This window comes from Canis lupus, chromosome 5 (genome assembly GCF_003254725.2).
Source record: "Canis lupus dingo isolate Sandy chromosome 5, ASM325472v2, whole genome shotgun sequence".
NCBI classification, from domain to species: Eukaryota; Metazoa; Chordata; class Mammalia; order Carnivora; family Canidae; genus Canis; species Canis lupus.
The window spans coordinates 24134122-24146894 of NC_064247.1; the positions used below are offsets into that span (position 1 = coordinate 24134122).

The window sequence follows — 12773 nt, forward strand, 5'->3', positions numbered from 1 at the left end:
CAATTTTAAAAAATGAAACAAAACTGGTTTAGGCTTTAGCCACTAAAGAGTTTAAATTTAGAAATTGCACTGGACTACAATCACCTGTCACTTATTCTTTGATCCTGGGCACGAGCTGCCACATAGCTAAAAGGATCCGTTTTTCTTATTTATGAATGAATGAACTACTTAAATATCAAAGATTATGTGTATTTCTCCCACATCTTTAATGCCCTTGGTGGAAATGAACAGCTTTGTAATAAGGTTAGCCCCAAATTCCAGAAATTCACGTTAGCTTCCGTTTCAAAATCCTTTGCCTCAAAGCCGTTTAACAATGGCGGGGGGGGGGGGGGGTGGTATCCTGGAGACCCGGGATCGAGTCCCACGTCGGGCTCCCGGTGCTGGGAGCCTGCTTCTCCTCCTGCCTGTGTCTCTGCCTATCATAAATAAATTTAAAAAACAAAAACAAAAAAACAATGGCGGTGAGAGCTAACAGGTTCCACGTCCTCACGGCTTTGCGTTTGGCATCTCCTGGACACTGGGACAGCGAGGTCGGGGTGAGGGAAGGGCGGGGCTGGGGGCCAAGGGGCGGGGCCGGCGGCGGGGCCTCGAGGCGGGCCAGAACGGAAGTAGAGTCGCGTCACTTCCGACCGCGGTGTTAGCCAGGAGTCCGGAGCGTCTCTCACAGCAGCGATTAATAGGTGAAGGCGATGGTGGCCCCTCCCTCTCCGCGGGTACCACAGCCGTCCTGCCTGCTCGCCTCCAGAGCGCCCGGTCTGAGCCTACCCTTCTCTAGCCCTGAAGGCCCCCTGCCCTTGACTCCCGCGCCCCAGCCGCCCCCTTAAAAACGCTTGGTGTCCCTGCAGCGCCCGGTTTCCGGCGCCGCCCTCGCGAACCCCCTCTCTGGGGCAGGTCGCCCTCCCTGCTCGCCCTGCAGCCTCCCGGCCCCCCGGAAACACGGCTGCGCCCCCTTGAGGCCGAGGGCGAAATACTGGTTGATCCACCTCCCCTTCTCCCCGCCCCCACCCGGACTTTTTTTAGCGGTTCGCCCCCACGACCTGGTGTTCGTTCGCTTTCATTGCGTTATGTAGAGCTGGGAAAGGGGAAAGCGTCCTTGTGCAGTGTTGTCGTTTGCCTCCCTCCGCCCTCCGTATAAAGGCCCGCAACAAAGAAGGAAGAGCTAAATCACAAAACTGATGAAAAGGTCATGAAACGCTGGTTTTAGTCAGTAAAACCCAAGAGGATTTTGGCTCAGGTCATGATCCCAGAGTTGTGGGACTGAGCCTCCATGGGCTTGTGCTCTGTACTCGTTTGCACTCTCTCAAAATAAATAAAATCTTAAAAAAAAAAGAAAAAAAGAGAAAGAAAGAAAGAAGAAAGAAAGAGAAAGAAAGAAAGAAAGAAAGAAAGAAAGAAAGAAAGAAAGAAAGAAAGAAAGAAAGGAAAAGAAAGAAAGAAGAAAAAGAAAAGAAAAAAGAAAAGCAATTAATCCAAAAAAGGAGGTTAGATGCAGGGTTTTACATACCATTTTAACAAAGGGTGATAAATTTGTGAAGTGACAAGATGAAGTTTAATTGTAAGTTTAAATATTTTTAGTTCACTGTGTTTATAAACCAGCTTACAAAATTCTTGAAAATTTATATTTTGGTTCCTCTCAGCTAATACAAGCTAGCTATGGGACACCATCCAAACCAGAAGTTTCAATTTCCCATACAAGGATAGTATGGCTCCTGCCACCTATTTGACCTTCTTTCCACACTTCTGCCTCTTTTCTAAGCTCCAGTAACACTGATTTTTTTTTTTTTCTTACAGTCACTTGAACACACCAAGCTTTCGGGGCGTTTTTTATTTTATTTTTTATTTTTTTTAAGATTTTATTTATTCATAAGAGACACAGAGAGGCAGAGACACAGGCAGAGGGAGAAGCAGGCTCCATGCAGGGAGCCCAATGCAGGACTCGATCCCAGGAATCTGGGATCACGCCCAGAGCCGAAGACAGATGCTCAACCACTGAGCCACCCAGGCGTCCCTCAGGGCATTTTTTATATTCTATTTCCTGTGCCTGGAACTCTCATCTACAGTTTTCCTGTAGTTGCTTCTTTGCATCACGAAAATAATTAATGTCTTCACAGTAGAGGGTCCTTCCCTGACTACTTGCACTAAAAGAACCCTGATCATTCTTTGTCCCATTATTCTGTTTTTATCTTCTTTATTGCACATCCATTTCTTTGGGTTTTTACCTCCATATTTTATTTTATCTTACTAATTTTAAGTAGGCTCCATGTCCAGTGTGGGAGTTAAGCTCACAACCCTGAGATTAAAAGTCATGTGCTTTACTAACCAAGCCAGCCAGGCCTGCATTGCCACCCCTCCTCTTTAAATTTTAAATATTTACCTCCATATTTTAAATAACATGTTATTCTATTTTTTCTTGATTTCTTTTAGATGTAGTTATTAGTGGATTAGATTAAGACCCTTACTAAGATCCTACTAAGCCCCATCCAAGCAAGGAGACTGAAATCAAGAGTAAGAACTCAAGCAAGATTAAGATCCTTACAAGTGATGTCTGATACAGGTAAAGGGGTATTGAGTATTGGTGTACAGATGTTGATTTCTGGAATGTTCAGTAGAAAACCTGCTGAGTGTCCCTCCTGGACCTGACACTAAGACTAAACTTTAGAGAATTATTAGTGGTAAGGAACCTTTTAAAAAGTTGTAAGCCATTACTTTTGTAAAAAGTGAATTGCTAGAGAAAGGAAAACAAATAACAAAGATGGACCTTGCAAACCATAAGCCCATTGATGGTGTGTTTGTGTACCACAGCAGTGTCAGATTGCTATAAAACTTTGTGACTATTCTTAATTTCTTCATTTCATCTGGTAACATGCAATTTGGACACTAGTACAGGTCTATGAACCACACTCAGAGTAGCACAACTTTTAGAGATCCAACCCCTTTTGTCCTACTTACTTCTCGCTTTTGGGTCAAGCCTGCAATGAGTTGTCCTGCTGATGACAAATTTTTAAAAACTCTTCTTATTATTCAAGTATATACATCTGTTATAGAAGTAAGCAGAATAAACATTTAAAATTCCTCCTTAGTTCTGTCACCACTGTTAACATTCATATTCATACATACATAGATAAACACGTGTGCACACACCTACATATGTCACTTTATACCTTAAATCACTGAGCATTGATAACAGATAATAAATTTAATTATTAGAATACTAATAGACCTAAAATAGCCCTTGTGTCCCATTTGTGTTTAGTTTTTCATTTTTGTTAAACCTAGAAATTAAGTACTCTCATAGATTGTTTATAGGTGTAAATTGATCAGTGTTTCTGAGGACAGTATGGCAGTGTCGAAATTTTAATGTGCATACTCCATTCCTTTTTTATTTTTTATTCTTTTTTCTTTTAAAGATTATTTGAGAGAGGGCAGCCTGGGTGGCTCAGCAGTTTAGTGCCGCCTTCAGCCCAGGACGTGATCCTGGAGACCTGGGATCGAGTCCCATGTCGGGCTCCCTACATGGAGCCTGCTTCTCCCTCTTCCTGTGTCTCTGCCTCTCTCTCTCTCTGTGCCTCTCATGAGTAAATAAATAAAATATTTTTAAAATAAATAAATAAAGATTATTTGAGAGAGAGCGAGCAGGGGGAGAGGGAGAGGGAGAGAGAGAATCTCAAGCAGACACTTTGCTGAGCATGCCAGCCTCGATCTCATGACTCAGAAATCATGACCTGAACCAGAATCAAGAGACACTTAACCCACTGAGCCACCCATGCACCCACCCTTTCCTTTTGTAAATGCATACGTGTAACTGAACTATGTGCATATCATAAAACTAAAATCACACAGTATGAAAGAGTGTATGGGAATAAAACCACCTTCATATTCTAAATCCAGGTCCCTTAATCTCAGTCCTTCTCCAGAGGCACTCACTGTTGGTGGTTACTTGTATCGCCTTCAGGAGAAACTCAAAGCAAATAAATATATACTGTGCATGCCTGTGGGCACAGCAGTTCCATTTCTAAAAATCTATCCAACAGAAATGGTTGTACATGTACCCAAATATATGCATACAGATATTCATTTTGTAATGGTTACAGCAAAAAATAGAAACAATCCAAGTGTTTACTTCTAAAGAACAAATAAATTATGATATATTCAGGAATACTGTGCAACTATAAAGAGTGAGGGAGATCTGTATGTCTTAACATGGAAAAGCCTCCAATAGATGCTGTTAAGTAAAGAAAGCAGAAAATATGTATAGTTTCATCACACCAATGCAAACAGACTGTGGGGTATGTGTGTATACATATATATGGATGTACATGTGTATATATAGTTAAAATGTAAATAAATATAACAAAAGATCTGGAAGAGTCACACATCTATTAACAGATAAAAATAACCTTTGAAAAGAGGATTTGTCTAGAAGAAATGGAGATGGAGGATTTTCAACTTTTACTCTCTTGTTCTATACTTGAAATTTTCACTATAAGAATGTGTGTCATTTATATAATAACTTCTAAAGTAACTAAATCTAGACAGTATGAATAATTTTGGACTTTAAATAATAATGAGATATTAAATGAGGAATGATATTTACACATTCTTCTAATGCCATTCAAATATTGCTCTGATTCTGTGGTTATTTATGAACAACCAAATAACTACAATCTGTATTTTGACCAGTGAAAAAGAACATGGACAGGAAAATGAGTAATGAATTAAGGTGACTAGTATGTTTCAAAATTCAATATAATTATTTTTTCTATTTTTTCTCACATTTCAAATTTGAAATTTTGGTATGATTTTTTAAAGTGACAATAAATCTCAAATGGCAAAGTTACCCTCTGTATTTATTTCTTTTAATGATAGAAATGGGGACGATGTCCTTAAAAATTATTAAAGCTGATTATCACACAGTTCACAAAGAAAACATTGTTTTCCTTAAGTGTCCTGAAATACACAGATAAACTATACTTTGTTTCTTCTTCACCAGCTGGCTAAGAAGCGTGTATCTCAAAATACTTCCTTTGACACAACTTAACAAACGTGTTAAGCCCCAAATATCATCCATTACTATTATTTGTGCTAATAGTTATCTATAAATTGTGAGATTAAATTGCTTAAAATGTTTATCTACATCAGTTTTTTTTTTTTTTATGATAGTCACACACACACACACACAGAGAGAGAGAGGCAGAGACACAGGCAGAGGGAGAAGCAGGCTCCACGCACCGGGAGCCCGACGTGGGATTCGATCCCGGGTCTCCAGGATCGTGCCCTGGGCCAAAGGCAGGCGCTAAACCGCTGCGCCACCCAGGGATCCCCTCTACATCAGTTTTTAAACCAGAATCATGCACATGGATAGTTCTTATTTTAAAAATAGTTTATATTATAATGAAAGATATTATATTATACAATAAATGAGTAGTTACAGAGTTACAGTACATAATGCTTTACCTGTATTCTCTAATTCAATCCTCCTGATTGTGAGATGAGTATTTAAGTCCCCATATTTCACAGATGAGGAACTAAAGCTGGAATAAATATAATATCTTACACAAGATCACACAGCTAAGTATGAGGTAGAAATTTTTAAAAATTTAAACCCCCATGTATCTCATTTTAGACCCACAGACTTGACCTATATCCCCATGCCTCCTATATTATTAAAACTATTTGAAGAGGAAAAAAAATCATACTTTGTTTTTCATAAAACACTTTGTCCCTATTATTAAAAATGTCAATTTTTAAAACTCAACAATATATAGTTAGGAAGGAAACATCTCTAGTTTTAAACTTACAGATAATCATCAAAAGAGAAAATAACACATGTATAACACACACACACATATATATAAAGAAAAACATTTTTCTTTAATTTTTCTATAAATGGCATATCCTATAGAGAATTTTTCTGTTTGGTCTTTGTCTCTCTAAATATGATGCACGTATTAGCCAATGTTTGTTATATGTTTCAATACTTCAGGGATTTGAGATTTATAAATACTTCTAAATTTCACATTTGACAAGTAACAGTTCAGAATTTTTTAATTTTGAGCAGAATTTCTTCACTTAGTTTGGACTATGATAAAACATCTCAGAACCATATTACTGATATAAATGTAATGAATAACATTATTTATACTGTGAAGTTATTAGTACTAGAAATTAAGTAAAACCCATGTTTCTCCCTGTGTTCAGTGCAGGATCCTTTCTTATTCTTTATATTTGACTGTTGGAGAGTTCTGTCCTTTATAAGGTAACCTCATAGAATTGTGACACTGCAAGTGCCTTTGGAGTTAATTATTGCAGTGCTTTTATTTTACAGCTAGTGAAACTGAAGCCTAAGGATGCTGAGCTGTTTGTCTAAGATTACACTAAGTAGTAGTATGAACTGAAAGGAAACCACATGCACAGTCTATCAGTTCAGTAGTCTTCCTTCTATGGTTATGTGTCTGAAAACTTACTAAAAGCAATGGATTACTTTAAAAACTTATGTATGGCTTATATTTCCTCTCCTTATGTATACTGACAACAAATAGAATTGTACAAAATTTATATAGCTTAGAGAAACAAAATTCTCACAGTACACTTTTCTGATAACACTGGAACAACTGGAACGGTTTCATTATTTGACCTAGTCAATCACTTAATTTTGAATGGCATCCTTTTTTAGGATAATAAATGCTTAAACAGTATAAGAAAGATTGAGCTTGCTACAACTTTTTTATGTATGGTAAAATATGCAAAAAGCAATGTTTACCATCTTAACCACTTGTAAGAGTACAGTTCATTGGTATTAAGTACATTCATAATGTTGTGCAGCCATCACCACCATCAACTACCATAACTCCTTTCATCTTGTAAAACTGAAACCCCATACCCATTAAACCATAACCACCCTGTACCCCCATGTTACTGCCAACTACCATTCTGTCTCTATGGTTTTGACTACTGTAAATATCTCATATAGGTAAAAATCATACAGTATTTGCCTTTTTATGACTGGTTAATTTCAATTAGCATAGTATCCTCAAGGTTTATCCCTGTTGTAGCGTATCTCAGATTTCCATTCTTTTAATGGCTGAATAATATTCTATTGTATACATATACCACATTTTGTTTATTCATCCATCAATGGACACTTGGGTTGCTTTTATGTTTAACTTTTGGGAATAATGCTGCTATAAACTTGGGTATACAAATATCTCTTTGAGCCCCTCCCTACTTTAACTTTTTTTCATATATACCTAGAAATAAAATTGCTATATTATATGGTAATTTTATTTTTAGGGTTTTTTTTTAGGAAGTGCCATATCCTTATCAATAGTGGTTGCACCATTTTATATTCTTAACAAACAGTGCACAAAATTTCCAATTTCTCCACATCTTTGCCAACATTTCTTATATCTTTTTTTTTATAGTAACCATCCTAATGGGTATGAGATGGTATCTCATTGTAGTTTTGATGTGCATTTCCCCTAATGGATAGTGATGTAAAGTGTGTTTTTGTGTGATTATCAGCTGTATATATTATTTGGAGAAATATCTCTATTGTCCATTTTTAAAATCAAGTTTTTTGGTTTTTATTGTTGAGTTTGGGGAGTTCTCTATTCTGGATGCTAAACCCTTATCAGATACATTACTTGCAAATATTTTCTCCTATTCTGTGAGTTGCTTTTTTATTTTGTTGATAGTGTCTTTTGATGCATAGAATTTTATTTTTTCATGAAGTTTCATTTGTCTATTTTCATTTCTGTTCCTTATTCCTTTGGTGTCATATCCAAGAAGTCATCACCAAATCCAACATTGTAAAACTTTTGACCTGTTTTCTTCTAAGCATTTTATGGTTTTAGATCTTGTATTTAAGACTTTGATGTGTTTTGAGTTGATTTTTTTTTCTCATTAAACTTTTGTTTTAATGGGTCTCAAAATTCTGTGACAGATTTTTGGTCAAGTTGTTTCCATTAAAAAGTACTGATTTTAAAAACTAATAACTTAAAACTGCCACACACGCACACACACACAAAAATGGTCCACAAAACATTTTCCTTTCCTTCTGAAGGTTTTACAATGCATTGTTATCATTAACCAGTCTTTTACTATTAAACTTAAATGGCCAGTTGACACAAACAGTTCTGAGACCGTTCTTCCACCACTGATTAAGACTGGGGTGTCAGGTATTGGGGATAATATTCATTTAGCCTTCTGAGCTTTCTGGGCAGACTTGGTGACTTTGCCAGCTCCAGCTGCCTTCTTGTCCACTGCTTTGATGACACCCACAGTAACCATCTGTCTCATATCACGAACAGCAAAACGGCCCGGGTGGGGGGGGGGGGGTGGTCAGAGAAGCTCTCAACACACATAGGTTTGCCAGGAACCATATCAACAATGGCAGCATCCCCAGATTTCAAGAACTTGGGACCATCTTCCAGCTTCTTTCCAGAACGACTATCTTTTCCTTCAGCTCAGCAAACTTAGAAGCAATGTGAGCTGTGTGACAATCCAGCACAGGTGCATATCCAGCACTGATTTGGCCTGGGTGGTTCAGGATAATCACCTGAGCTGTGAAGCCAGCTGTTTCCATTGGTGGTTCATTTTTGCTGTCACCAGCCACGTTGCCACGACGAACATCTTTGACAGATACATTCTTGACATTGAAGCCCACATTGTCCCCAGGAAGAGCCTCACTCAAAGTTTCATGGTGCATTTCAACAGACTTTACTTCACTTGTAACATTGACTGGAGCAAAGGTGACCACCATGCCAGGCTTAAGAACACCAGTCTCCACTCGACCCACTGGGACAGTACCAATACCACCAATTTTGTAAACGTCCTGGAGAGGCAGACACAAGGGCTTATCAGTTGAACGAGTTGGTGGCAGAATGCAATCAAGGGCTCAAGCAGTGTGGTTCCGCTGGCATTCCCATCTTTACGGGTGACTTTCCATCCCTTGAACCAAGGCATGTTAGCACTTGTCCAGCATGTTGTCACCATTCCAACCAGAAATTGGCACAAATGCTACTGTGTATGGGGTGTAGCCAATTTTCTTAATGTAGGTGCTGACTTCCTTAACGATTTCCTCGTATCTCTTCTGGCTGTAGGGTGGTTCAGTGGAATCCATTTTGTTAACATCAACAATTAGTTGTTTTACACCCAGTGTGTAAGCCAGAAGGGCATGCTCACGGGTCTGCCCATTCTTGGAGATACCTGCTTCAAATTCACCAACACCAGCAGCAACAGTCAGGACAGCACAGTCAGCCTGAGATGTGCCTGTAATCATGTTTTTGATAGTCTCTGTGTCCTTGGACATCAATGATGGTCACACAGTACTTGCTGGTCTCGAATTTCCACAGGGAGATATCAATGGTGATACAATGTTCACGTTCAGCTTTCAGTTTATCCAAGACCCAGGCATACTTGAAGGAGCCTTTTCCCATCTCAGCAGCCTCCTTCTCAAATTTTTCAATAGTTCTTTTGTCGATCCCACCACATTTGTAGACCAGATGGCCAGTAGTGGTAGACTTGCCCGAATCTACATGTCCAATGACGACGATGTTGATGTGAGTCTTTTCCTTTCCCATTTTGGTTTAGGTTTAGCGGTGGTTTTCACGACACCTGTGTTCTGGCGACAAACCTGTTGCGAAAAAGCTTGAGTTGATTTTTGTATATGGTGCTAGAAAAGCATTACTTCATTCTTTGGCATGTGAATATCCAATTTTCTCAACACTGTTGAGAAGATTGTTCTTTGTCCATTGAATGGTCTTGGCACCTGTCAAAAGTCATTTGGCATGTATATGTAAGGGTTTATTTCTGAGATATTTATTCAGCTAATCTGTGTGTCTTTATACCAGTGCCACATTGTTTTGAGTACAGTAGCTGTATAGTATGTTTTGAAATTAGGAAGTGTGAGTCTTCCAACTTCTCTGTTTCTTTTTCTTTTTCAAGATTGTTTTGGCTATTCTGTGTCCTTTGAGATTCCATATAAATTGTGAAGTGGCCTTTTTGTATTTCTGCAAAAAAAAATGTCATTGGGATTTTGTTAGGGATTGCATTCAATCTATATATTGTGTTGGGTGGTATTGACATCTTAAAAATATTGTCTTCTGATCTATGAACATGGAATGGCATTTCCACTTATTTATGTATCCTTAATTTCATTCAGTGTTTTGTAGTTTTCATTGAACAAGTCTTTCACCTCCTTGATGAAATTAATTCCTAAGTATTTTATTCTAGTTGTTGCCAATATATATAGAATTGTTTTTGTAATTTCTTGTTCAGATTGTTCATTGTTATTGTAGAGAAATGCAACTGATTTTCATGTGGTGGCTTCATATCCTGCTACTTCATTAAATACATCTTTTTTAGTTCTAATAGGTTTTTTTTAAATAGAATAACTAGTTTTTATATTTTCAAGATCATATTGATCTATCATTTAAGATCCATGAATAGAGACAGTTCTACTTCTTCCTTTCCCTTTTGAGTTCCTTTTAATTCTTTTTCTTGCCTAATTGCTCTGGCTAGAACTTCTAACTATGTTGAATAGAGGTGGTGAAAGTAGATTACCTTGCCCTGTTCCAGATGTTGGAGGAAAAATTTTCAGGCTTTCACTGCTGAGTATCAGGTTCACTGTGGGATTTTCATATATAGTTTTTTATCATGTTGAGGCAGTTTCCTTTTATTCCTAGTTTATTAAGGGTTTTCATGAAAGGGTGTTGAATTTTGTCAAGTAATTTTTTTGCACCAAAGGAGATGATCATGTGGTTTTTTTCCTTTACTCTGTTAATGTAGTGTATTACATTGATCAATATTTGTATACTGAAGCACTCTTGCATTCCAGGAATAAATCCAATTTGTTCATCGTGTATAATTCACTTAATATGCTGCTGAGCTTGGTTTGCTAGTATTTTGTTGAGGATTTTTGCATCATATTCATAGGAATATTGGTCTATCATTTTCTTGCAGTGTCTTTGGCTTTGGTATCAGGATAATATTGGCCTCATAGAATCAAAATGTTCCCTTCTCTTCAGTTTTTTTGGGAAAGTTGAGAAGGATTGGTATTCCTTAAATGTTTGTTAGAATTCACAGTGAAGTCATCAGGTCCAGGGCTTTTATTAGTTGGAAGATTTTTGATTACTGATTCAATCTCCTAATTCTAGTTATAGATCAGATTTTTTTCTTTGTGATTTAGTCTCTTCTTGTGATTTGTATTTTTTTCTTTGTGATTTAGTCTCTTCTTGTGATTTGTATTTTTAGGAATTTGTCAGTTTCATCAAGTTATCAAACATGCCTATAAAGTGTGACTCCTTGTTCATAGTATTGTTATATTCCTTTTATTTCTGTAGAATTAATAGTAATGTCCTCATTCTCATTTCCAAATTACCAAAAGTAATTTTTTTCTCTATGCATCTAACTAAAGATTTGCCAATTTGGGTGATCTTTTCAAATAATCAACTTTGGTTTCCTTGTTTTACTCTATTGTTTTTCTTTTCTCTGTTTCTTTTATCTCTGTTTCTAATCTTGTACTAGCTTTGGGTTTAGTTTGTTCTTTTGCTAGTTCTGTAAGTTGTAGTTAGATTATTGATTTGAGATCTTTCTTGTTTTTTGATGTGTAAGCTGTAAGTTTCCCTCTTAACACTGCTTTCACTGCTTTCTATAAGTTTTGGTATATTGTGCTTTAGTTTTCATTTTCCTAATTTCCTGTGTAATTTCTTTGATCCGTTGGTTGTTTAGGAGTACGTTGTTTAATTTCCACAAATGTGTAAATTTACCTGTTGGTTTCTCACTTCATCCTATTGTTCTTTATTTTTTAAAATCTTAAAAAGACTTTATTTATTTGTTCAGGAGAGACACAGAGAGAGTCAGAGATACAGACAGAGGGAGAAGCAGGCTCCCCGGGGGAAGCCTGATGTAGGATGTGATCCCAGGACTCTAGGATCACACCCCGAGCCAAAGGCAGATGCTGAACCACTGAGCCACCCAGGCATCCCTCCTATTGTGCTTTAATAAGATACTTTTATGAAAACTGTCTTTTGAAATACATTGAGACATAATTTATGGCCTAACAGATAGTCTGTCCTGGAAAATGTCCCTTGTACATGAGAAGTATGTGAATGCTGCTATTTAATAACATTCAAAACTCTCTTTTTACAGCTCCATCCCAACTCCTTTCAATTGTTGATATTACAGAATTACATCTTTATACATTGCCCCAAAACACAATCTAATAATTATTTTAAGTATATTTGTATTTTTTCCAGGGTATATTTGTATTTTAAATTATATAGAAAACAGTATGTAGAATTACAAATCAAAGTTACAATAGTACTAGTTTTTAGACTAATAATTTTTAAAAATATATTATTCTCTTAAATCACATAGAAAACAAAAAAGAGTTATAAATTATTGTTAACCATAATACTAGCTTTTATAACTGCCCATGTATTTACCTTTACTGAAAGCTGTAAAGGTAAATTTCTTTATACAACTTTGAGTTACTGTCAAGTGTCCTTTCATTTTTCCCTGTAGGATTCTCTTGAACATTTCTTGCAGGGCAGGTCTAGTAGCAATGAACTCTTAGAGCTTTCATTTATTTGGGAATGTCTTTATTTCTCCCTTAAAGGACAGTTTTGCTAGATATAGGATTCTTGGCTGATTTTTTTGTTGTTGTTGTTAAGCAGTGTGAATATATTGACCTACTGCTTTCTGGCTTCCAAAGTTTCTGATGAGAAATCTGTTAATGTATTAACAATTTCTTGTGTGTGATGAATCACTTC

At 37.0% G+C, this 12773-nt stretch overlaps 1 protein-coding gene across 10 annotated transcripts in view; it reads left to right on the forward strand.

Moving 5' to 3' along the window:
- The first annotated feature begins 573 nt into the window (after positions 1-573).
- The window catches only part of C5H11orf65 (chromosome 5 C11orf65 homolog), a 60055-nt gene continuing 47855 nt past the window's right edge, over positions 574-12773 (forward strand). For 2 of the 10 annotated variants that reach the window (XM_025465634.3, XM_025465639.3), the window contains exons 1-2: positions 610-753; positions 2425-2554. In XM_025465634.3, the coding sequence (XP_025321419.1) occupies positions 2542-2554 (13 nt within the window). In that variant the 5' untranslated portion in view covers positions 610-753; positions 2425-2541. Of the gene's footprint in view, positions 754-1452; positions 1556-2424; positions 2555-12773 lie in introns of those variants that run through there. The other 8 variants (XM_025465635.3, XM_025465636.3, XM_025465642.3 and 5 more) reach the window with 8 other exon arrangements.